The sequence below is a fragment of the Parasteatoda tepidariorum genome, chromosome 4 (genome assembly GCF_982258835.1).
Source record: "Parasteatoda tepidariorum strain Cologne lab strain chromosome 4, Ptep-v5.0, whole genome shotgun sequence".
Classification (NCBI taxonomy): Eukaryota; Metazoa; Arthropoda; class Arachnida; order Araneae; family Theridiidae; genus Parasteatoda; species Parasteatoda tepidariorum.
In genome coordinates, this window is record NC_141758.1 from 24982776 (window position 1) to 25008733 (window position 25958).

At 32.4% G+C, this 25958-nt stretch overlaps 2 protein-coding genes across 2 annotated transcripts; both read left to right on the forward strand.

Moving 5' to 3' along the window:
• The first annotated feature begins 309 nt into the window (after window positions 1–309).
• Window positions 310–1776, forward strand: LOC122272839 (general transcription factor II-I repeat domain-containing protein 2-like). Its single transcript, XM_071181729.2, has one exon. The coding sequence runs from the start codon at window positions 310–312 to the stop codon at window positions 1774–1776; it is 1467 nt and encodes a 488-aa protein (XP_071037830.2).
• Window positions 1777–21478: 19702 nt separating this feature from the next.
• Window positions 21479–24130, forward strand: LOC147810814 (zinc finger BED domain-containing protein 5-like). Its single transcript, XM_087162095.1, has 2 exons — window positions 21479–21530; window positions 22785–24130. Exons 1-2 carry the CDS (start codon window positions 21479–21481, stop codon window positions 24128–24130), a joined length of 1398 nt encoding a protein of 465 aa, XP_087018221.1.
• The last annotated feature ends 1828 nt before the right edge of the window (window positions 24131–25958 follow it).

Sequence of the window (25958 nt, forward strand, 5' to 3'; positions counted from 1 at the left end):
CCTTAAAACGTGTTTGTGCGTGTTTAAGTTTAAGACATCTTTGTAACAGTATTTTGATTTGAATTGTTGCTTTTGTGTGTGATTTAGTAGTATGGAAAAGAAGCGAAAAATTGATAGTGAATGCAGAAAATTCAAAGATCAGTGGAACATTCAGTATTTCGTAATTGAGTCCAGTAACAAGGCGCTATGTTTGATTTGCAATGAAAGCATAGCCGTTCTCAAAGAATTTAAAAACGTCATTATGAAACAAAAAATTTTCAAAATTACTCAAAATATACAGGAAGTTTGCGGACAGAAAAATTCGAAGCTATGAAGCGCGGATTGAAATCGCAGCAATCTTCATTTACAAAACTCAAAACTGAACAAGAGGCTGCAACTCGTGCCAGCTTTCGTGTGGCTCTTGAAATTGCAAAACGCGGAAAACCATTCACCGATGGAGAAATGATCAAAGAATGCATAATTGCAGTAGCCGAAGAAATGTGCCCTGAAATTGTAAATTTATTAAAAACTGTCAGTATGTCAGCAAACACTGTAGCTCGAAGGGTAGAAAACATCGCTGAAAATATATCCTCTCAACTGTTCGACAAAAATGGACATGTTGAGTGGTTTTCTTTGGCCTTGGATGAGTCAACGGATGTGTCAGATACTGCTCAGGTGTTGATTTATATACGAGGAGTAGATAAAAGCTATGAAGTGCATGAAGAACTTCTTGATATGTATAGTATTCATGGCACAACTACTGATACAGATATTTTTAAAGGAGTTGAAATGGCCATTAATCAAAAGAACCTTCGATGGAAAAACTTGAAATGTATTACAACTGATGGCGGCAAAAACATGAGTGGGAAAGATAAAGGAGTTGTCGCTCTTGTGTCAAAGGCTGTAGAAAATGACGGTGGTTCAAAACCATTAGTCTTACATTGTATCATTCATCAACAGTCTTTGTGCGGAAAATTTTTGGATATGTCTGAAGTTCAGAAACCAGTCATATCAACTGTTAATTTTATCAGATCTTTTGGGCTGAATCACCGACAATTCCGACAATTTATTGCAGAGATTGGAGAAAATGACTTACCTTATCATACTGCCATACGTTGGCTTAGTTGTGGGAAAGTCCTTCAGCGCTTTTTTGAACTTCGAGCAGTGATCGAAATTTTTTTGAATGAAAAGCATCGCCCTCTTACTGAATTACAAAACAACGCATGGCTGTGGAAGTTAGCATTCTATGTTGATTTGACAAAACATGTGAACGAACTGAATTTGAGATTGCAAGGAGAAAACCAGCATCTTCCTGATTTATACACTAATATCAAATCATTCCGGAAGAAATTTATACTGTTTCAATCACAACTACGAAGTAAATGCTTTTCACATTTTAAAACATGTGAAATATTCAGCCACACCACTGAGACTGAGTTTCCTATCGATTTTGCAATCGAAATTTTGAGTGCTTTGAAAATAAATTTTGATACTCGTTCCTCGGACTTTGATGCCATTGCGAATCAAATTAAGATTTTTCAGAATCCTTTTGATACTGACATTGAAACCCTAGCCCCGGAACTTCAAATGGAAATGATTGATCTACAGTGCAGTGATATAATTAAGAACAAATATCAAAATTCATATTTGTTGGAATTTTATAAGAGTCTTCCACTGACACAATTTGATAATTTGCATAAATTTGCTCGTGGGCTGTTTTCTGTTTTTGGTACTACTTATTTGTGTGAGAAGACCTTCTCCAAAATGAAGTACACAAAAAAATGTTTACAGATCTAAATTAACTGATGAGCATCTTAAATCTCTTTTAATAATTGGTACAAGTAAAATTAGTCCACAACTACAAACTATTGTCAGTGGAAAATCTCAATTACATAGATCTCATTAGTATTTCATATGTCATTATGCTTGTTATAAGTTATGTTTTTATTTAAAATGCATGAAATGTTAGTTGGATTCATTTCAATAATTTGTTAGTCATTATATACTGAAGTTAAATTTTCTGCATATTATACATGTCCTTACTCATTACAATTCTGTGTTTCTTTTTCCAACTTATCACAAGGACAATAACAATAAGCCTACAACAATGTTATGAGTAGTTAGCCCATGACCATATCAATGTAGATGTCATATTAATAATTATTCAACATAAAATTAGAACACTTCAGTAAACTAAATTTAATTTGCTATAAAAAATATGTTCTCTAAAAGGAGTTTTCAAGTATGCTAGCTCTCCGCGGGCCGGACAAAATCTGTCCGCAGGCCGGATGTGGCCCTCGGGCCGTAGTTTGGAGACCCCTGGTAGACTATTAAGAAAGAATTAGCAAATATATGCCTAAAAATAATTTTAATTTACGAATAGGATTGATTTGTCTTATTTACTTGTCAGTCCTCAAATATATATGATAAATATCTCCCAATTACTTACAAAAAAGAATTTGGGTTCATGCGCACAACTGGTAATGGATGTACATTTTAAATATTTATTAAAACCGTGTGGAGGCTTTCTGATGTAGGAGGTGATGGTTTTTGGCATTGGTATATGTAGGTATTTGTATTTGACCACAATTATTTCAGGAATCTCGTCGAAACAAAATGTGAGTTGAGTGACCATCACTACAGATGTATAGTTAACCGGGGAGTCAACCGGCCGTAAAACGTTTTGTGATCTAAGCATCTTAGAGTAGTGAAATAAATGAAAAGTGGTAGCAAGATTAAAGTTATTCAGTGCGTAAGTCAGTCAATCGACAATGTGATGTAAATCTGAACTGAAATTAACAAATTAATCCGCTTTGTCCCGACTTTATATATTGAAATGATACAAGAAGTGGTTTTATGGAAAAGGTGGTACAATATATTATCGAAATTAATTGGTTTTTCTACTGTTAGGGTATTCAAAAAGTCTTTGATAGATCTCCTTTTAATTCTGCATCTAGTCAGAAATAACTAAATCATTGTGGTATCTGAGAATCTTTTAATTCACCCAGATAAATGAAAATTCTGAAAAAAGTTTCCCACCACAATGAATGTCTTTGAAAAAAGGAACTGTCCTAAATATATGACGCTAGGCGTTAACCCGTTAAATACAATGTTGTTGTAACCTTTTTTTACCTCAAATAAAATTTTTCTTTTCTCTTTATATATCAATTTCGTCTTGTCATATTAAATGTATTATTTTTGGAACCTGTATATTTTTTTTAATTATTAAAATCGTTTTAAAAATGCCTAAGTTTGATTTTAATGAAGATATTAAACGTAAAATGTTTGCTTTCCTATCTACTTAGGAATAGATATGATTTAGTTTTTCATCAGAAAACAGAGAACAAACGAATAAATTATTACATAAATAAACGTATATTGGAAGGAAGGATGAAAGAAAACTGGTAGCGCAATTATTTCAAGAATCATGTCGAAACAAACCACTACAATAGATAAATAGTTTTATGAAGTGTTTACCAGCCGCAAAAATTTTCGTTACCTACATACCGAATTTGATTATTTTCAATGATTTTTAAGCTATCAAATGTTTAAGTTGCGATTTTAGCATCGAATCTAGTATTGAGGAATAGGAATTAGTTTAAAAAGAATTACCTCATCCACAAAAATATTTTTCTTTTTTGAGGTTATAGACACTTTATTTTAACGACATCAGTTTAACCTCATCCGATCGGTATTTACCAAAGTGACTATGAGAGCGTTAGCATTCACCCGTCGAAGTCAGCAACCACCAATTTCCGTCAGTCACAGTAACATATTCATTATAATACTTCATCAAATACTGTATACTCACAAACTAGAAAAATTAAAGAATGGTCACGAACTTTATTGAAAATTTCTTAAACTTAACTTTCAATTTCATTTACCATAATAAATTTTCAATAATTTAATGCAGCTAACATGATAAAAGTTTACTTATTAATCAAATATATGCACTGTTATTTTTTCCCATAATAACACTCTCATCGTGGCAGAAATTTTAAAATTTGGTTTCAATGACCGCATAGAAAGGAACATTTCCAGCTCTTTATGACTGACAAGACTTCCTTTCAAGAATAGACTTTCTTTCATACGCACTGTATTTGCTCGCATTGTTTTTAGCTAGCAAATACTATATTATGACTCAAAAGGTGTTACTTTCAGCCAAGAGAACGACGACGACGATCTGGATTTGTTAAGGTGCCTGCCCGCGTTAGCGGGCACCTGACCTCTTAATCTGTAAATTTGCCCTAGAGCAACGGTGACTAATGGCATAAAATTCAGAGTGAGTATTTCACAGATGGAACTCTGTGAACGTCTTTGTTGGAGTATCTCAGGGTCTATGTCTTGGGAGCTGGGAGAAGGGATTGGAGCAGCGAAACTAACTTCTCGTCTTTTAAGAGTTCTTGTAATTCCTTCACTATTCTCAGGAATCTTGTAGCTGAGCCGGTGGCACTCCGATGATCTTTCTTTTTCGGTGCGAATTTTCTCCTGGGCCTGGATGGGCCGCCTGAAAAACAGGCTGTGTGTTCTTCCTTGCAATTCACACAAGTCGGAGGTTCACTCAGGGGCTTAGTGCACTGGTAGGAGCAATGCGCTCCTGCGCATTTCATGCACGCTTGCTTATCTGTGCAGGCTTTCTGGATGTGGCCAAATCCTTGGCAACTGAAGCATTGGATTTCATGGCGGCCGACACGAAACCTTTCCACCCGGACGGGTGTATTCAGCAGTCGGTCTTGTTTAAAGATTTTCCGGTGGTCGGGAACATCGCTCAGGATAACTAGGAAGAGTGGGAGGAGCTTGTATTCCTGGCCACGCCTCTTTCTCATCTGCTCTGTTCTGATTGGTCTAAGACCAATGTCTGAGAGTTCTCTTTCGAGATTTACTATCTCAGTGTCGATTCTATGTCCACGTACGAGGGCTTTGATTTTCTTGCCGGTGGGATGCAGGGTATCTTTCTTCACGGGTGAAGTAGCTGGGGTCTCAACTGTTGCCGGGGCTTCAGTAGTGTCTCCTAGCTCCATCTGTTCTAAATCAGGTCCCGCCGGTGTTGTGGGGATGATCTCTTTCTCGTGGTGGGGTTGCTCACTTTCTAACTCGGGTTAAGAACTGGCTGGTGTCGCCGAGTTGACACCGTTCTTTCTCCGTTTTTTCTTTTTCTTTTCTTTCACAACAGTAGGAGGTTGTTGTGCAGCAGGCTCAGAGTTGGGGATTGAGTCTGGTTCGTCTGTTACAGGAGTTGAGTCAACCGGGGTTGTAGTCTGTATATCCATAGTTTCCAACGCAGGCTCTAGTTCCTCTGTTGTAGGAGTTGAATCAGCCGGAGTCGTTGTCTGGATATCCGTAATTTTCAAAACTGGGTCTGGAACTTTTGGCTTAGCAAGGGCTTTGAGTCCTTCTTCTAAGTAGATCATTCTGTAGAGATTCTCTTTTGTCAGTTGGCCTTCATCAAAGCTTCTTCTCATTCGGTTGGTTAATTGCGCTTGATCGTAAATCATACTTTTCAAATCATCTTTGTATTTACAAAAAGAAGCCTTTTTGCGGGCAGCAACTTTCATCGCTTCTCTAAGGGCATTGTGATCAAACGCATCGTCAAGAACGCTTCCGCGAGAGGGTCGGGAAACCTTCCCTCCGCGGCCAAATCTTATCGAAGTCATCGTGGCAGGAGCTCGGTTATAACACAACCTAACTCACCGATATCCAATGGTGAAAATCGATGGGTAAGCCAAGAGAACGCCCATTTTGCAATAATTTATACTTTTTAATTCATTTTATAAAGTGGTAAAAGTTTTAAATTCAAATGATTTCTTTATGCGAATTCCAGAGATGCCAGCTTGCTCCGGACAGCAAATAAATATTTTAAAGTGGTAGTTTATCAATTGTGATTCTTGGTTTAAAAAATTCAATTTAGTTGATTTTTATCCACCACTATTTCTAAATAATTCGCAGGCTTACATAATTCACCACTTTATATTAGTTATGTCATGCTATACCTTTTAAAAGCAATAAAAAAAAGTCAAATATTTGCAAAATTTAGTTTGCAGTTATTTAACGTTTTTTTTATATTTATTTTGGCGTGTCCGGAGCAGTTGGCATCTCTGCATACCCTGTGTAAAAACTGGAGGATATTATCAATATTCAAATTTTGTTTCAAGAGATGATATAACTTTGGATATTTCTTGAGAAGCATTAAATGATTGTTATACATTTTAATGTACAGTTTTCTGAAAAAAAGGAGGGAGATCATTTTTAAAAATTTTAAGCCATTTAATCGGATGTTCAAACTGTAAAGTGTTTTCTCAAGGTGTCAAATGTCGCAAAAAAAAATAATAGTATCTTGAAATATGTTTAACTGTAATCGAAACAAAATATATTTAATTCGACCAAAAAAAGTTCTTTTTGTAAGGAAACATATAAATTTTTTTTATTGTTTTCTAATGAGCGTGTAAAAATATCATGAAATAGAGTTTCATAACATTATGACAATTTGAGGGGGAAAGGGTCTGCAAAGAGAAATTAATTTGACGGAAAAAGTTGAATATTTGAAAAAAGAAATGGAATGTCGCCAGTTTTTGGCATTGGCATAAACGATTTACGCAAAGCATCACTTGGTAATCGTGTCGACTTTAAATAATTCATTACGTTAAACAACTATTCGTACAGAAGTAAATGTTTTCCCAAATTTAAAAAAATTACAAAAAAAGTGGTGGAAAGATTTTCTAAGGTATCCTTTGATTATAATTGTGATCTGATCGTTGCCTGGATTTGTAATCAGGGACAAGTAAATTTGACCTTAAATTAATGAAATAAATAAAAAGTGAAATCAAGATTAAAGTTATTCATGGCGTAAACCAATCAGTCGGCCCGCGAACAGAAAAAAACAAACAAATTAAATAGAGTAAGATTTTACTTTCCTCAAATAAAAACTATTAAAAGGAGTATTTTCTCTTCTCTTTTCCGGTGAATTTGGCCTTTCCATTTTAAATGTATTATTTCTGGAACTTATATGCGTTTTTGCTATTGAACTCGTACATTGTAAAAATACCTAAACATAAATGTTATTTTAAAGACAGAAATTAATCGTTGGACTCTTGCTTTCGCATCTAAAGAGGAATAGATACGATTTAGTTTTTTCATTCAAAAAATATATGAATAGGTACAAATTAATTAATAAGTTTTTACAGAAATAAATAAAACTTCAAGGATGGATTGAATTAAAAAAACGGTAGCACAATTATTTCAGGAATTGCTTTTATCTCGTTGAAACAAAATGTGAATGACCATCATGATGGATAAATTGTTCTGCGGGAAGCTTATCAGTCACGGAAATTTTCCTGACCTTTATTCCAATTTTGATAATTTTCAAGGATTTTTGAGCCACGAAGTTTTTAAGTAGCAGTTTCTACAACGGATTTAATATTGAAGAATAGGAATTAGTTATTAAAAGAATTAGTTACTAAAGAATACTCTCAAACTAGAAAAATTAAAGAATGGTCACGAACTTTTCTGAAAATTACTTAAAGTTAACTTTCAATTTAGTTTTATAAAATCAGCTTTGAAGTTTTCACACCACGATATCAACGAAATAAAAAATATTTTTAACAATTATAAATATTTCAAAGTACATATATTTTTCAAAATTTATCTACCACACTTAAACTATTTATAGGCCGTACTTGAGCGCTGAAATATCAGGTCGAATTTGGATCTGTAAACATCAAGTTATAAATAATTTAATGTAGCTAACATGATAAAAGTTTATTTATTACTCAAATATATTCATTGTTATTTCTTTTCCATAATAATACTTTTTACATGACAGAAATGTGAAAATTTTGTTTGAAAGAAGTCACCGAAAGGAGCATTTCCAGATTTTATTGACTAATTACTGCCAAGTCTTTTCATGAATGGCGGAATTCTTACTATATTACAAAAATACTTCTTCTATATTCATCGTATTTGCTCGCATTGTTTTTAGCCAGCAAATACTTCGTTAAATATATCTCGATTTCGAAGGTCACTCAGAAAATATGAAATTTTGCAATTAGTAATACTTTTTAAATCATTTTATAGTGATAGCAGTTATTATTAGTGATAGCAGTTTTAATTCAATTGACTTCTTTCAGAGTTGCCAACTTGCTTCGGACAGCAAATATATATTTTAAAGTGGTAGTTTATCAATTGTAATTCTTGGTTTAATAAATTCAATTCAGTAGATTTTTATCCGCCACTATTGCTAAATAATTGGTAGGCTTATATAATTCACCACTTTATAGTTCTTATGTCATGATATACCTTGTAAAAAGCAAGCAAAGATAGGTAAATATTTGCAAAATTTTCTTGTAATTATTTACCGTTTTTTTTTAATTATTTTGGCTTGTCCGGAGCAGTTGGCATCTCTGTTCTTCATGCAAATTATAACGGTGTTAAAATTGAAGGACAATATCAATTTTTAAATCTTGTTTTAAACAAATATTTCAATTTTTTATTTTTCTTGAGAAGTATTAAATGATTCTTATACATTTTAATGTACAGTTTGCTAAGAAAAAAAAAGGATGGGGATCATTATTTAAAATTTTTTTAAGATATTTATTGGATGTTCAAACTGTAGAAAGTTCTCTCAAAGAGAGGGTAATACGTCAGAAAAAAAACCCTATTAATATATGTTTAACAGTAACCGTAGGAAAATATAATCACTTTGACAAAAAAAGCTCTTTTTCTAAGGAAACATACAAATTGTTTTATTGTATTTGATTTTGCGTGTAAAAATATTTTATGAAATCAAATTTCTTTACATTTTGGACAATTTAGAGGGAAAGGATCTACAAAGAGTAATGAATATTTGGCATAAAAAAATGAAATGTCACCAGTTTCTGTAACACTTCTGTAACTGATAGGCTCCACACGATTTCTCATAGGTAGTCCGATCATACCACTATGAAGGTAAATCCTTTTACAAAAGAGCCATTTCATAGAAAATCTAGAAAATTAAGAAAGTGTTAGTAATTATATGCCTAAAAACTTTTCTAATTGATGAATACGAGTGATTTGTCTTATTTACTTTTAGACCACTACATATTCAATTCTGAAATATCATACATTTCTATCAATTGCTTTTAAGAAAGAATTTTCGTTCATGCCCCCCACAACTGGTTCACTTTTTAAATAGTCTGCACAGAGTACTTTTAAAAAACCGTGAGGAGGCTTTCTGCTGCAGCAGATGATGGATTTTGGCATTGGTATAAATAGGTATTTGTATTCGACCACAATTATTTCAGGAGTCTCGTTGAAACAAAATGTGAGTTGACCACCACGATAGATAAATAGTTTTACGGTCGTCAACCAATCGTTAAAATTTTTGTGATCTAAGTATATTTGACCTTAGAGTAATATATTTAATTAAAAGTGGTAGCAACATTAAAGTTATTCGGTGCGTAAACCAGTCACTCGGCCCAGAGATGTAAATCTGAAGAGAGAAAAATGAACACAATTAAATACAATGTGGTTGTTTCGAATTTTCTTTCCTCAAATGAAAAATTTATATTTTCTTTGCATATCAATTTCGTCCTGACATATTAAATGTATTATATTAGTAATTTATAGGCGTTTTTTTCCTTTATTGAAATCGTGCATTTTAAAAATGCCTAAATTTGATTTTAAAGTAGAAATAAAACGTAAGACGGCTGCTTTCCTTTCTAACTAGGAATAGATACGATTTAGTTTTTTCATTAAAAAAAACAAAAGAATAGGTAAAAATAAATGAATAATACTTTACTTTTACTTTATTTAAAAACAACTGGGCACCTGGGCCGCGCAGCGGCCCCTATCTCATTCATCATGAAATTACAAAAATGAGTTAAAAACGTTTTGAATATAAGCAGTCGTTGTGGTAGCTTTACAATAATATTACCATGATTAGAGAAAATACAAACTTGAACAGAGATATTTACAGTAATTACCATAAATATTCACAGAAAATTTAACATTCATACCACTGGGAAAAATCATTATGGAAGGGGTTAAAAGTGACAGGTGTACACAGATTGTTAGTCAAATTTTGTAATTTTTATACTTTATAATTTATTTTATAAAGTGGTATTAGTTTTCATTTCAAATGATTTCTGTATGTAAATTATACACTGCGTAAACATTGGTGGACATCATCAATTTAAAATTTCTTTTTGAAGAATTTTTGATATTTCTTGAGAGGTAGTAAATGATTTTTATGCATTTTAATGTACAGTTTACTAAAAAAAAAGGATACTGTTTTAAACTTTTTAGTCAGTTATCGGATGCTAAAACTGTAAAGTGTTTTCTCAAAGAGAGGGTAATATCTCACAAAAAATCCCTCTTGAAATATTTGTTACAGTAACCGTAGCAAAATACACTTATACTGACCAAAATAAGCACTTTCTCTAAAGAAACATATTAATTATATTTGTTCGATATTTTAAAGTCTTCTGAGGATAGATTAAGTGAAATATCAGTGTCTGGAGTACCGGGCAAATGTACACCGGGTAGTGGTGATGAACCTTAAAAAAAATCAGTGTAGGATATACCGGGCAATTGTATGCCGGGCAGTGGCACTTAACTAGTACATATTTCGGACGTTTGCCAAAGCAACTATGTGATTGTTAACATTCACAGGTGAAAGTCAACAACCACCAATTTCGGTCATTCACAGTAACATATTCATTATAATACTTCATCAAATACTGTATACTCACAAACTAGAAAAATTTAAGAATGGTCACGTACTTTTCTGAAAATTTCTTAAACATAACTTTGAATTTAATTTTATAAAATCATCTTCGAAAACTTTTCTCACTATGATATCGACGAAATAAAAAATATTTTTAACAATTATGAATATTTCAAAGTACATATGTTTTTCAAAATTTAGCTGCCACATTTAAACTATTTCTAGGCCGTATTTGAGCCTTTAAATAATATCAGGTCGAATTTGGATCTGTAGACATCGAATTATAAATTATCAATAATTTAATGTAGCTAACATGATAAAAGTTCATTTATTACTCAAATATATTTATTGTTATTTTTTTCCATAACACTTTTTATATGGCAGAAATGTTAAAATTTGGTTTTAAAGAACGCACAGAAAGGAACATTTCCAGAGTTTTTTTTGACTGACAAATCTTCTCTGGAACAGTGGAATTTGTACTATGTACAAAAATTCATTTTTTATAATCACCGTATTTGCTCGCGTTATTTTCAGCTAGCAAATACATTTTTAATTCATTTTGAGATAGATTGGATAGCTGTTATCTACAAATTTTGCACAATTTCTTATACATATAAATTCATTTTATAAAGTGGTACAAATTGTTATCTCAAATGACTTCTTTCTGAAAATTACATACTTTGTAAAAACTGGAGGATATTATTTTTTAAGGAATTTTTATTTTTATTTAAGAAATTATGCTTTAAGAAATATTTTAACTTTGGATATTTCTTGAGAAGTATTAAATGGTTCTTATACATTTTAATGTATAACTTGCTAAAAAAATGGTAAAAAAAAGAAGGGGGATCATTTTTTAAAATTTTTGAGCCATTTAATCAGATGGTCAAACTGTAAAGTTTTTTCTCAAGGAGGCAAATGTCGCAAAAAAAAAATGCCCGCTTGAAATATGTTTAACTGTAATGTTATATTTATTTTGACCAAAAAAAAAAAACCTCTTTTTATAAGGAAACATATATTTTTTTTATTGTTTTCGAATGCGCATGTAAAAATATCTTATGGAATAGAGTTTCACAACATTATGAAAATTTGAGGGGGAAAGAGAAATGAATTTGAGGGAAAAAGGTTGAATAATTGCATAAAAAATGGAATGTTGGCAGTTTTATGGCATTGTTATAAACGTCATACACAAAGCATCACTTAGTAATCATGTTGCCTCTAAATAATACATTGCTTTGAATAACTATTCACACAGAAGTAATTGTTTTCCCAAATTTAAAAAATAAATAAAAAGTGGTGGATAGATTTTCTAAGGTATCCATTGATTTTAATTGTTATTTGATCGTTGCCTGTCTTTGCAATCTAGGATAAGTAAATCTGACGTTAAATTAATGAAATAAATATGAAGTGGTACCAAGATTAAAGTTATTCTTTGCGTAAACCAATCCATCGGCCTCGGGGATGTAATTTGAACGAAAATTAACAAATTAAATGGAGTAAAATTTTACTTTCCTCAAATAAAAACAATTAAAAGAAGAATTTTCTTTTCTCTTTACCTATGAATTTGGTCTTGCCATATTAAATGTATTATTTCTTGTATGCATTTATTCTTCATTTAACTCGTACATTTTAAAAATGCCTAAACTCAAATGTGATTTTAAGGACGGAAATTAGTCGTTAGACTCTGGCTTTCGTATCCAAACAGGAATAGATGCGGATTAGTTTTTTCATTCAAAAAATATATGAATAAGTAAAAATAAATTCATTACAGAAGTCATTACAGAAATAAATAAAATTTCGAGGAAGGATTGTATAAAAAAACCGGTATCACAATTATTTTAGGAATTGCTTTTCAGGAATCTCGTCGAAATAAACAATCAGTGACAATCACGTTGGAAAAATAGAGTTTTACAGGGTGTTTACAAGCCACGAAAATTTTCGTGACCTTTATTCTAAATTCGATAATTTTCAAGGATCTTTGAGCCACCAAATTTTTAAGTTGCAATTTCAACAACGAATTTAATATTGAGTTTGATAATTATGAATACTTTAATGTACCTATATTTTTAAAAATTTAGCTGCCACATCAAAACTACTTCTAGGCCATGGCTTGAAATAAAAGGTCGAATTTGGACCTGTAAACATCGAATTATAAATTTTGTAGCTGACAATTTAATGCAGCTAACATGATCAAAGTTTATTTCTTTTCCGTAATAACAATTTCTACATGGCAGAAATGCCTAAATTCGGTTTTAAAGAATTCTCAGAGAACATTCCAGACTCTTTTGACTCGTTACTGCCAAGTCTTCCTTTCAAAAGGGCGGACTTATTACTATATAACAAGAACACTACTTTTAAATTCATTATATTTGCTGGAATTGGTTTTAGCTGGCAAATACTTTATGAAACTTTTGTTCTGTTCTTGGTCTCCCACTGAATTTTTTCTTTCTTTCTTTATTTAAACAAAACTGAGTGCCTAGGCCGCGCAGCGGCCCCTGCTCCATTCATCATCAAATTAATATACAGTGAATAAAACATTTTGAATGATGCAACAATGTGGTAACATATTAATAAATCATGATTAAAAGTATGTACAAATTTGGTTGGTTTAACCTGACACTGTAAATGAAATTTGGAAATTTAAAATACTCTTTTAATTATTTTATAAAGTGGTAACAGTTTTAGTTCAATTGTCTTCTTTATGCAAATTATACACGGTGTAAAAATTGGAGGACATTATCAATTTTCAAATTTTTTTTTTCAGAAATATTTCAATTTTTGACATTTTTTGAGAAGTATTAAATTATTCCTATGCATTTTAATGTACAGTTTGCTAAAAAGAAGAGGGGGGGGATTAATTTTTTAAATTTTTCAGCCGTTTAATCGGATGTTCAAACTGTGAAGTGTTTTCTCAAGGAACCCAATGTCGCAAAAAAATTCCCTCTTGAAATATATTTAACTGTAACCGTAGTAAAATATATGTATTTTGACCAAAAAAAGTTCTTTTTCTAAAGAAACATATCAGTTTTTTTGTTTTATTTTCGAATGAGCGGGTGAAAATATCTTATGTAATAGAGTTTCATAACATTTTGAGGCAAAAAGTTTGAATATTTGGTTAAAAAAATGGAATATCTCCAGTTTTTGGCATTGAACGATTTAAGTAAAGCATCAGTTGGTAATTGTGTTGCTTTTAAATAATTCATGGCGTTTAACAACTATTCGTACAGAAGTAAATGTTTTTCAAATTTAAAAAATAAATAAAAAGTGGTGGAAAGATTTTCTAAGGTATCCATTGATTATAAATTTGATCTGATCGTTGCGCGTACTTGCAATCTAGATTAAGTGAATCTGACCTTAAATTAATTAAATATATGAAATGTGAAAGCAAGATTAAAGTTATTCAATGCGCAAAACAATCCATCGGCCCGGGGACGTTAGTCTGATCAGAAATTAACAAATTAAATAGAAAGCGGTAATAAGATTTTTTTTTCTCAAATAAAAATTACTAAAAGACGTATTTTCTTTCCTCTTTATCTAGCAATTTAGTCTTGCCATATTTAATGGCTTATTTCTGAAACTTAGATGCGTTTTTTTCCATTGAACTCGTACATTTTAAAAATATCTATAGGAATTTGATTTTAAAGACAGAAATTAAGCGTAAGACGTTTGCTTTCATATCCAATTAGGAGTAGATAAGATTTAGTTTTTTCATTCAAAAAATTAAATTACAAAAAATTAAAAATAAACAACCATTCTTCTAATTGTTAGCAGCAGTAATCAGTTATTGAGATTCGAGCGAAATAATTTTAGCATCTATTACAAGTATTTTATAAAATTCCACTTTTTAGAGAAATTTTTCCATGTTTCCATTAATATTCTATTCTACGTTTTTGCTCAGAAAATCTAATATTTGATCATTACAAATCAAAAAGGAAAAAAAAAAATGTGATAGACGCAAAGCGATCACAGATTACCCATTGGCAAAACGGTTGTTGTCTAATTTTTTTGGGAAAAGCAAATTTATTGTGTTTTCATCTTGGACATCTTTAACTGTTAATCCTGAACTGCCCGGTACATAATTTCGCAGATATATTTGAATGCAGCTCAGCCATATTCTCGGTGAATTCTTTTGATGACTGAATAGACATTGAACAGCCAATCAAGATCAATATTAACATTTTCGGATTGATACTTGTTGTAGATGTAGTTCATTTACGTCGCACTAGAGCTGCACAATGGGCTGTTGGCGACTGTCTGGGAAACATCCCTGTGTATGATCCGAAGACATGCCATCACAATTTTGGATCCTTTGCAGAGGGGATAACACCCACGCTTCGATAGCACGACTAAAGAAGTCGAACATTTTAAGGTATAACGGTTTAACGAGGACTAATACAGCACACCCTCGGTCCCTACGCAGACTGATCCAATTGGCAACCCACCCGCACACTGACCGCAGCTAGTGATGCTTGACTTCGGTGTTCGGTGATTTGCTGGGAACCGTGTCTTAACAATCAGTTCACTGCGGAACTTCGGGTTGCTACAATGGTGTTTGAAGGAATAATGGTGTAATCTGCATCATACTCCCGTTTCGGATTCACAAGCTCATACATGAAATGTGATTTGAAAGCTAGGCTTTTTTTTCAATTTTACATGAATGGAAAATGAATTATTTGTATTGCGTGAAAGACATTCTACGATCTTGTGCAAGGCATTGAGTACGTTGACAATGGATCCTTTTATCCCTAACTGGTGATCAACATTAAGCTATAGTATTTGCATGAAAGGGGTTCGGAGAGCCACCATTCGCTCTTCGGTAGGATTCAATTCTCTCTACCACTTCAGTACTTTTCTGAGGTACGGGCTTCATGCTTGCGTTTGAGAATGTAATCCTTTCGTTTCTTAATTTGTGTGTAACGCTTCACGTATTCCCTTCGACGTTCGCTGGCTTTAACTTTCTAAGCCTCGGTATATGTTTAAGTCTTGGCATCGTTTTTTTCTTGCTTTAACACTAGTTTTTGGAACCTAGTCAATCAGTTTGGACCCTTTTTATTTGTGATAATCACCTGAATTAGTAATGAAAACGACCCAGATTGAACTGTAGGCTGGAATTTCTGATTCTTAATTGAAAAAATAAAAATAAATAGGTTGAAGGTATAAAATTCTCTTTTCTTCACAACTCAAGAAGTATTTTTGGGATTTATTATAATTGTAAAGTATAAGGACGCCATTGAAATCCAAACCAAGACCCATTTTGCCAATAGGTAAAAAACAAAAAAATAAAAATAAATAAATGCATAAATAAATATTTTTTTAAGTGACAGATACTCTCTTTTAACCTCATTATATTTAATGTAATTGTTACCGTGAGAGACCGAAATTCAGAAAATGTTGACTTTCACCGGTGAATGTCAACAATCACATAATCGCTATGGTGAATGTTCAAAATATTTGTTACATCTGATTTGATATTAATTTATTCATTGATATTATTTTATTTATTCGTTATTTTAATATTTTCTGAGGTTAGTCTAGGAGCAACATCAGTGTTCACAGTACCTGATAAATATATACCGGGCCGTGGTAATGAACCTTTAAAAAAACATCAGTGTTGGATATATTACGTTTAACTAGACCAAGTATGTATTTCGGAACTTACCAAAGTGAATATGTGATTGTCAACAATCACCAATTTCGGTCATTCACACTAGCATATACATTATGTTACGTCATCAAATACTGAGCACTCACAAACTAGAAAAATTAAAGAGTGATTACGATTTCTTCTGAATATTTCTTAAAGTTAACTTTCATTTTAATTTTATAAAATTAAGTTTGAAGTTTTCACGTTACGATATCACCGAATTAAAATATATTTTTAATTATTATGAATATTTCAAAGTACATATATTTTTCAAAATTTAGCTGTTAAGTGTAAACTTTTTTTAGGCCGTATTTGAGCCTTGAAATATCAGGTCGAATTTGGATCTGTAAACATCGAATTATAAATTTTCAATAATTTAAAGTAGCTAACATGATAAAAGTTTATTTATTACTCAAATATATTCACTGTTATTTCTCTCCATAATAACACTTTCTACATGGGAGAAATGTTCAAATTATTTGGCCTTAAAGAACGCACAGAAAGGATTATTTCGAGATTTTTTTGACTGACAAGTCTTCCTTTCAGGAAGAGCGGAATTTTTAGTATATTACAAAAATTCTTTTTATATTCACTGTATTTGCTTGCATTGTTTTCAGCTAGCAAATATTTTAATAGGAATTCAAAGATGGAAATAAATATCGGAATGGAAGCTTGCTTGCTTTATTTAAACAACTGGGTGCCTAGGCAATGCAGCGGCCCCTAACCCATCCATCTTAAAAATATTATTACAGTGAATATAACATTTTGATTTATGTAACAGTGTGGTAACATAAAAATAACCATGATTAGAAATTTGTTCAACTTGATAGATGATTTACATAAATTGCCTTTAAAAAGAAGTGAATACAGCCATGATTAGGTGATACATGAGATACAAGCTTTATCTATGATATTACATAAATTGCTGTTGAAATTTGAAATTGAGCATAAAAAATTGATGATAACATATATACACATGATCGGGAAAATTATGAAGATTATAATTAATAATTATGAAAATTATAAATTATGAAGATTCTACATAAATTTTTCAAAGCCATAGTGGCGCCATCTAGTGTGATAAACATTCAAGAATATAATTATGCATAGTACTAGAGATATTATCAAAAGTTCGAAAGAGAGTTCAGGTTTAGTCAAAGTGGCTTTAATCTGGAGTGGACTCACGTATGATTGCTTGAAGTAGTTGTAGGACTTCTTTGTTTTTTAATAGTTCTTTTAATTCTTTGATGATTGAGACAAGTCTATGGGCTTGACCTGCCGTTGTTGGTGGAGTTATAGTTGGAGTTGCTCGAGAGCTCTTCCTGGGGGGACGGATGCTGCATCCCGTGAAATTGGCCGTGTGTGCCTCACCACAGTTGCAGCATTTGGGTGGAGTAGTTTTGTCTTTATGGCACTGAAAGAAACGGTGGTCGGCGACACATTTAACCCCTTGGGGACGGGTGATTCAGAAAAGCATTCGTACAAAATCAGAATCAAGTTGTAATTAAATAAAAAACGGTAACTTAAATGTAGTCGTTGCTAATTTAACAGACTTACTTTGCTTTTACTTTAATTATTGTTAGTTTAATCATATATATAATCAATGTTAATTCAAAGTATAACTAAATAGTTTTATTTTGAACAAAGTAATGGTGAATTAAAAAAATCAAACAATTATAACTCCTCCCACAAATGAACTGCTCAAGAAATACTTTGATTACCAGTTTTATCTTCTTACCCTGATTGATACGGTTTCATGCTGTCACGTATTTGTGACAGTCGGCGCGAAAGGGTTAAGACATCTTGATTGAGATTTACACGTTCGCTGTGTGTGACCGAAATTTAGGCAATTGTAACATTGGATTGGGCTATTCCCACCACGGAATCTTTCAATTTTCACGGGAAGGTCACAAATATTGGTAACAGAGTAGATTTGCTGAGTTTGGTCTGTTTTGATCAATATTGTGAGAAAAAGTGGGAGGAGCCGATAGGCCTCACCCACTTTTCTCTTAAACTGTATGACTTTTTGTGTTATAAACCCTGTCTTGGCCAATTCAAGGGAGATATGTTCTGCATTGGTGCCAACTGGAAGTCCACGGACTAGAACTTTAATGTGCATGATTGGTAGATCCATTTCTGGAGTTGTGGGTGGAGCTGCAGTTGCATGGTAATCCTCCTTGGGTTGGGCTAAGTCAGGATCTGCATTGGTTTCAGAAGGTTGCAAGGAAGTGACTACATCTAGTAGTAATGGAGGCCTGCTATTTGTAGTCATGAAGGAATTTTCTTCAGATTTTTCAACGTTATTTTTCTTTTTTTCCCGGTTTTTTAGAGGGGGTTCTGCATTATTTTTAGCTGTATTTTCTGTATCGGTTGTCATTTCGCTTTTCTGTTCTAAATTTTGGCCTGCATCTTGAGTTTCCATAAGTTGAGTTTTGAGTTGCGAGCAATCTTGGAGCACTTTCTCTGTTGTTTCAATTTGTTCGTTGGTCATCCTTATCATTTCCATCCATTCTTCATATAACTTTCGTTCACCTAAACTCGCCATTGAACTCGAAAATTTTAAAAATACCTAAACACAAATGTGATTTTAAAAACAGAAATTAGTCGTTAGACTCTTGCTTTCATATCCAAATAGGAATAGATACGATTTAGTTTTTCATTCAAATAATATATATGAAGAAGTAAAAGTTAATAAATTATTACAGGAGTAAATAAAATTTCAAGGATGGATAGTATTAAAAAAACAGGTAGCACAATTATTTTAGGAATTGCTTTTACCTCGTTGAAACAAAATGTGAGCGACCATCATGATGGATAAATTGTTTTGTGGGATGTTTACCAGTCACAGAAATTTTCGTGACCTTTATTCCAATTTTGATAATTTTCAAGGATTTTTGAGCCACGAAGTTTTTAAGTTGCAATTTCTACAACGGATTTAATATTGAGGAATAGGAATTAGTTATTAAAAGAATTAGTTACTAAAGAATACTCACAACCTAAAAAAATTAAAGAGTGGTCACCAACTTTTTAGAAAATTACTTAAAATTTCTTAATAGTTAACTTTCAATTTAATTGTATAAAATCAGCTTTGTTTTCGCACCACGATATCGACGAAATAGAAAATATTTTTAATAATTATGAATATTTCAAAGTACATATATTTTTCAAAATTAAGAACTCTCATAATTAAGAACTCTCTTCAATGATCTTATTCCAACAGTGCAAAGCGTGACTTATTTTGACAGAAAGGAAAAAGGGTAAAAAATTCAAATTTCACTTATAATGACCATGCAAAAATGTCAAAAGTTAGTCAATTGCTGCAATAAACTAACTTCTAACTCTTATCACTTCCAAATCAAAATTAGATATCAAACTGAAACGACAAGTGCAATGAAACAAACAGTAAAAATATTTTTCAGTCCAAGAATTCTGAAGAAGAAAAAAATACTTTAGATCAATTGCGGTGCACAGTTTCAGCAATATGTCTTAACCCTATCGCGCCGACTGTCACAAATACGTGCCAGCATAGAACCTTACCAATCAGGGTGAAAAGATAAAACTGGTAATCAAAGTAATTCCTTAGCAGTTTATTTGTAGGCGGAGTAAAAGTTGTTTGATTTATTTAATTCACCATTACTTTGTTCAAAATAAAACTATTTAGTTATACTTTGAATTAACATTGATTATATAGATGATTAAACTAACAATAATTAAAGTAAAGGCAAAGTAAGTCTGTCAAATTAACAACGACTACATTTAAGTTACCGTTTTTTATTTAATTGCAACTTTATTCTGATTTTGTACGAATGCTTTTCTGAATCAACCGTCCCCAAGGGGTTAAGCAAAACTTCAAATTTATATATTAAATTCATTCAATATTACATTCAGACTTGAAAACTTAGCAAAGCGATATCCTTTCCTCTTCTATACAAAACATTTTTTAATTTTACATAAGTTATATATATTTTACAGACTATTACGCAGCTAAGCCAACTGCTCCAGGTTCTATTAAATAGTATAAAAAACGGTAGAGAACTTAAATTATTTCCGTTTAATTTTTTTAACTTTTTAAATACTTCTACACGACATTACCGTTATAATGCTTCAATGCAAAAGTAAATTTCGAAGTGTCTGCCATACGGCACCTGCCACTTCAACGAAGTTTTTTGCCTTAGGCAACGATTGAATGAGGTTTGAGTTGAAAGTACAATAATGTAAACTATGTACGAAGAAAGAGAAAATTACATATTATGTGAGTAATATAATATTTACAAATAGCTCATATGAGTGAGATAGTACAAGGGAGTACAATTTCGCAAATTATCAAAATCAAGAACTAATTCTGGAATAGACTACATCATTCCCCTCACTCGTGTTTTGGGAATTAAACATTAAACTGTGAGAGAAAAACAAAAGTGGTGAGTAACAATACTATCGAATTTACTAAACAAAGAATTATACACTAAAAGACTACCACTCAAAAATAATTATATAATGTCGGGAATAAGTTGCCATCTCTGATTATGGGCAGAATGAATGAGAATACAAGACAGGCATGAATTGACTTGAGCCATGTTTGCCTCAAGTATCCAGCTTCCTTTGAATTCACATGCAACAGCAAACTGAAAAAATTAGTTATACGATTTGCTAATTTTAATAAATTTTAGCAATTTATAAATTATCAAGTTTTTATATTTTTTGTCCCCCGTGGTATTCCTGCTATTAATTAAATTTAACACTTTCATGCCGGGAAAAGTGAAAATACTGGTACGGTAAAAGAAAAAATACTTGTAGAAGAACTATTTCAATATTAGATAATATTCGGGAGGAGTTAATCTATTCTCAACAATAACAATCCACTGTAAGAAAAATTTATCACAGCGAAGAAGCAATTCAATATAAAAATTGCATCCGTTAAAAACAATTGGTAGTTATGGATTTTTATTATTCCCGGAAAAAAACTAAAAAATGAAATTTATTGTTACCAGTTTTTACTCCGGTGCGCTGCCAAGATGAGAAAATCTAGCGTGACCCGGCGTGAACGTGTTAAACGGCGTGTCATTGTGAAAATACATGACATACATTTGAAATGATCCAAACAAGAAACGGTAACGATATTTTCGTACACTATTTACATAATTATTTAAAATATTTTTATTATGTCATATGGGGTAGGGGACAGGAGTGACAATTTAGGCATAGATCCTCAAAGTAAGCTGCAGACACAAAGTTTGTGATCTAGACATTTTATTGCTTTCGAAATGTTAATTAGAAGGATTTGCTGGGTTTAAAAAAATCACCTAAAGCAGTGTGTTCCAAACTGTGGGGCGCGAGACTGTTGCAGGGGGGGGGGGCACGCAGCTGATTCCAAAATATCATTTTCGAATACAAACCAAAAAAGTCGAATAGGTGTCAAAAAATTAATCAGAAAAACGGTTATACGTAATCCACAATCCTCGCCGCGAATTTCTCGGGTATAAATGCTAAAAAATCCATCCATACTCTTGCTGGAACGAAAATATCTTGCTTTCCCGTTTGGAGCCGAGCGCGAGGAAAAACTAGACAAGCACTCGGATCATCCCGGATATTCTCGGGGTTACTCCCGCCAAACTTCAGTAAACAGAAGCAGGCCCCGACAAGGCTTATGAGCCAAGGCCGTCGTTAATTCGACGACGTTAGCGCTCATTACATCTGGTGTGGAACTATCATCAATTGCGCGCGACTGCGGGGTTTTTCAAACTCGGACGACGCGACTACACCTGGATGCGTGCGCCCAGACGAGAGCAGACACACGGCATTTCGTTAAGAAACGTTGGTTAAACTCGACCGTTTCCACGCAGATTGTCTACAAACTCGCTTTGGTACACTTCTAAATTAATATTGAGGTAAGTTTCAAAACTGTTATAAAGTATTTTTATTTGATTTAAAATAATAACGCTTTTAGATGGATAAATTCGTAACTGGGTTGAAACGAAAATTGAATGAAGCAGAAGCAGACGGCAAAAGAAGAGGTAACGAAAATAGCGGAACATCTTCGCAAAATAGTAAACCTAAATGTAGAAAATATGATCCAATGTACTTATCATTTGGATTTACATGTAAAGTCATTAATGGCCAAGAACGACCAATGTGTTTGCTGTGTCTGAATACTTTGGCCTCAGACAGCAGGAAACCAAATAAATTAAAACGGCATCTCGAAAACGTACATGCAGATCACGTTGGCAAGACAATAGAATTTTTCCAAAGAAAATTGGAGAATTTAAATAAACAAAAAGAAATGTTTTCAAAGACCATGTCTGTTACACAAAAAGCATTGCTTGCGTCTTATAAGGTTTCTTATAGAATTGCTAAATGCAAAAAACCCCATGTAATAGGAGAAACTTTAGTGCTACCTGCAGCTATTGACATGGTAGCTACGATGCTAGGAATCATATGCTGATCAACTTAAAATCATTCCACTTGCAGATAATACGGTGGGAAGACGAATATCCGATATATCTGAAGATCTTTGCGATCAATTAATAGAAAAAGTAAAACTATCTTCTTTCGCGTTGCAAGTAGATGAGGCTACAGATGTTCTTAAGGATGCACACTTGATTACATATGTAAGATATGTTGTGGAAACTGATGTTAGAGAAGACATGTTATTCTGTAAACCTATTGAAGGCAATACTACAGCAAGTGAAGTTTTTAATATGATTGATAAATTTTTCAATGAATATAACATTCTGTGGGAGAACTGTGTTGGACTATGCACAGATGGAGCTCCATCTATGGCAGGAAAAAACGCTGGTCTACAGGCACTAGTTCGAAAGGTGGTTCCTCGGGCAAGTTGGACGCATTGCATGATTCATAGACAATCACTTGTTTCAAGAGATATGGGTGAAGATTTACTAACAGTATTTCAAGTTATTATAAGAGTTGTAAATTTTATCAAAAATAGCCCATTAAGAGGAAGGCTTTTCGCAAAATTGTGTAATGACATGGGTTCAGAATATACATCACTTCTATATTATTGTGAGGCACGTTGGCTTTCTCGTTCCAAAGTACTTCAAATGGTGTTTGAGCTAAAAGAAGAGATCGCCATATTCCTTACTGATAATAATAGAGATGAAGCAAACTTGTTTTATGACACGAAATTCCTTGTAAAACTTGCATATTTAGTGGATATTTTTCAAAGACTCAGTACTTTAAATAAATCAATGCAAGGGCCTCAAATTCATGCTTTTGTCCAGAAAGACAAGGTTACTGCATTTATGAGAAAATTGGAACTGTGGATAATAAGTTTGAAAAATAATAACTTTGACATGTTTCCCACTTTTACAATTACCTGTCTTGCAGATGAAATAGAAGAAAGTAAAGTTCTTATTAATAAACACTTGACCAGTTTAAGGGAGCAATTCTCGTTTTACTTTAAAGATCTTGACATGTCCAAATATGAATGGATTAGAAACCCGTTTGTGATTGAAAAATATGATGATTTTGGCCTTACGACAGCAGAGCAGGAAATGATAATTGACTTATCTAGTGACAGCACATTAAAGCAGATGTTTCAACACGAAAATAATATTGTCACGTTTTGGTTACGAGTAAAGGACGAGTTTCCTACTTTAACAAATAAAGCTTTAGAAATTTTATTGCCCTTTGTAACATCTTACTTATGTGAAACTGGGTTTTCTGCAGTAGCTGTCTTAAAGACAAAGTATCGATCTTGCTTAAAGATTGAAAAGGAACTGAGAACCGCGATATCTTCAATGATACCACGGTTTGACAAAATTTGTACTGAAAAACAGGCTCACCCTTCACATTAAATTTTTATAATGTTGTATTAATGTTGAATTCTATTTTTTGTACTTTTGTAAGATTTGTTTTTATTACATTACTAGCCGACTAAGGCGGCCAGCTGTCCGCCACGCTAAAGGTTTCCACAAATAAAGATTTTTAAAACATAGCAGGAAATCTGAAGATTAGTGGACAATTAAAGTGTTTCTGTCCTGCAATTTTGTCTTCATATCCAGTTCTGCTGCAGATGTGTTATAGCTCTTGAGGATGTTTGAAGATGTAACTTTGCTATGGTAACCTAACCTATAATATAACTATCAGGTGGAGACTTGTTTTTTTTCTTAAAAAAAGGCCTCAGAAATTGTAAAAGCATACAAAAGTTGCTTTAAATACATGAAAAGAACACGAAAACGAATTAATTTTTTATAGTATATATTTCTCTATAATTTTTTTATGGTATCTATTTCTCTATAATTTTTTTATGGTATCAATTTCTATTTCTATATCGCTACAAAAATTAACGTCGGGTAGACTATATTTGAGGGTGCCCCTTGATTCTCGCCAAGTTGTGATCGCAGTTGATCGCCAAGCTAGGCGATGTTGAAACCCAATCGTGATTCTCAACGGTTTAGATTTTAGCGTTATTAATGTTCAACGGTATGCGTAATTTCAGAGGTCCATTAGTTCTTCGTTAGATACCGGCTGGTAAGGTTACTTTTACTTCTGGTCAATAAGATCGAAGGTATGTGGGCAGTCATAAAAAGGGACTTTAGAAAAAAATGTCACCGCCATTCCGATACCACAGACGCCATTTTCAATTCGTATTTCGCCGAATTTATGTGGCGATGGAGGAACACAGATTCTATTCATGATAAATATCATAGTTAGAAATCATAGTTAGAAATAAAAATGACTTTTTGTGGTTTCAGAAACGTGTTAAAAAGTATTCTTTTAGATCTGTAAACTTCTTCTTCTCGTATTGCTCATGAACAGGTTTCCCAACAATTAAAAAGTGATTCAAATATAAACACAACTATTTATAATTAGGTCTGTCTGAAAGTTCTGTCCACGAAGAAACCCGTACCATTTTCAAACATACATAAGGTGCCTTTACACACGCCATAGCGAATTAAAAACTTTTTATTATTTTCTACTGTATTAGTTATCAGAGCGAAAATTTTTGCGTCGCTAATTTCAGATCTGCAATTGGCATCACTCTACAGGCAACAGTTTTAATGTAATTTAATAACAAATATCTTAATAGGATTTTTAAAAATTTAATTTGACTGATTATATTAAAAGTTCCGCTTTTTGCATAGTAGTAAGTGGCAAGATAAAAATAATCATACATTTTAGTTTAGGATGCAATACATCATGTTTCGTACTGGAAAAATAATCGATATTATTTTTTTCCATTACGAACAAATACTATTATATAATTCATAGGAACCATTTAACATAAAGTCGTGTTTCTTACACAAGATATGCAAGTCACCACAAGACACAAAAAATTGAAAAGTGGCAGAAATTTTACTTCGTTATTACCAAGTCCTTTCAATACTTATGACTTTCAATTCAAGTTGTTCATATTTAAAGGAAAATCATTCGCGGAATTCTCTTTTATTAGACCAGAAATAAAAATTGCTCTGCTTTCTCCAAAATTTGAATAAACTGGTAGTGATTTGAAGAGTGAATCATGTGAAATTAGAATAATTACACCCACTCTTTTAAAGCGTCACCACGTGATAAAAATATTTAATGTTGCATTTCTTGTGATATTTTAAATAAATCATATTACAAAAAAATGAAGAAAAAAACTAAACTGAAAATAACTTTAATTACAAGAAAATATTTTTT

Bases quoted from the DNA above. Each gene is read 5' to 3' on its own strand.
- LOC122272839 (XM_071181729.2), top strand. From the start codon at position 310: ATGAAGCGCGGATTGAAATCGCAGCAATCTTCATTTACAAAACTCAAA.
- LOC147810814 (XM_087162095.1), top strand. From the start codon at position 21,479: ATGTCATATGGGGTAGGGGACAGGAGTGACAATTTAGGCATAGATCCT. The intron at 21,531-22,784 runs GTAAGCTGCAGA...TTCCACTTGCAG, and splicing joins TTTAGGCATAGATCCTCAAA to ATAATACGGTGGGAAGACGA.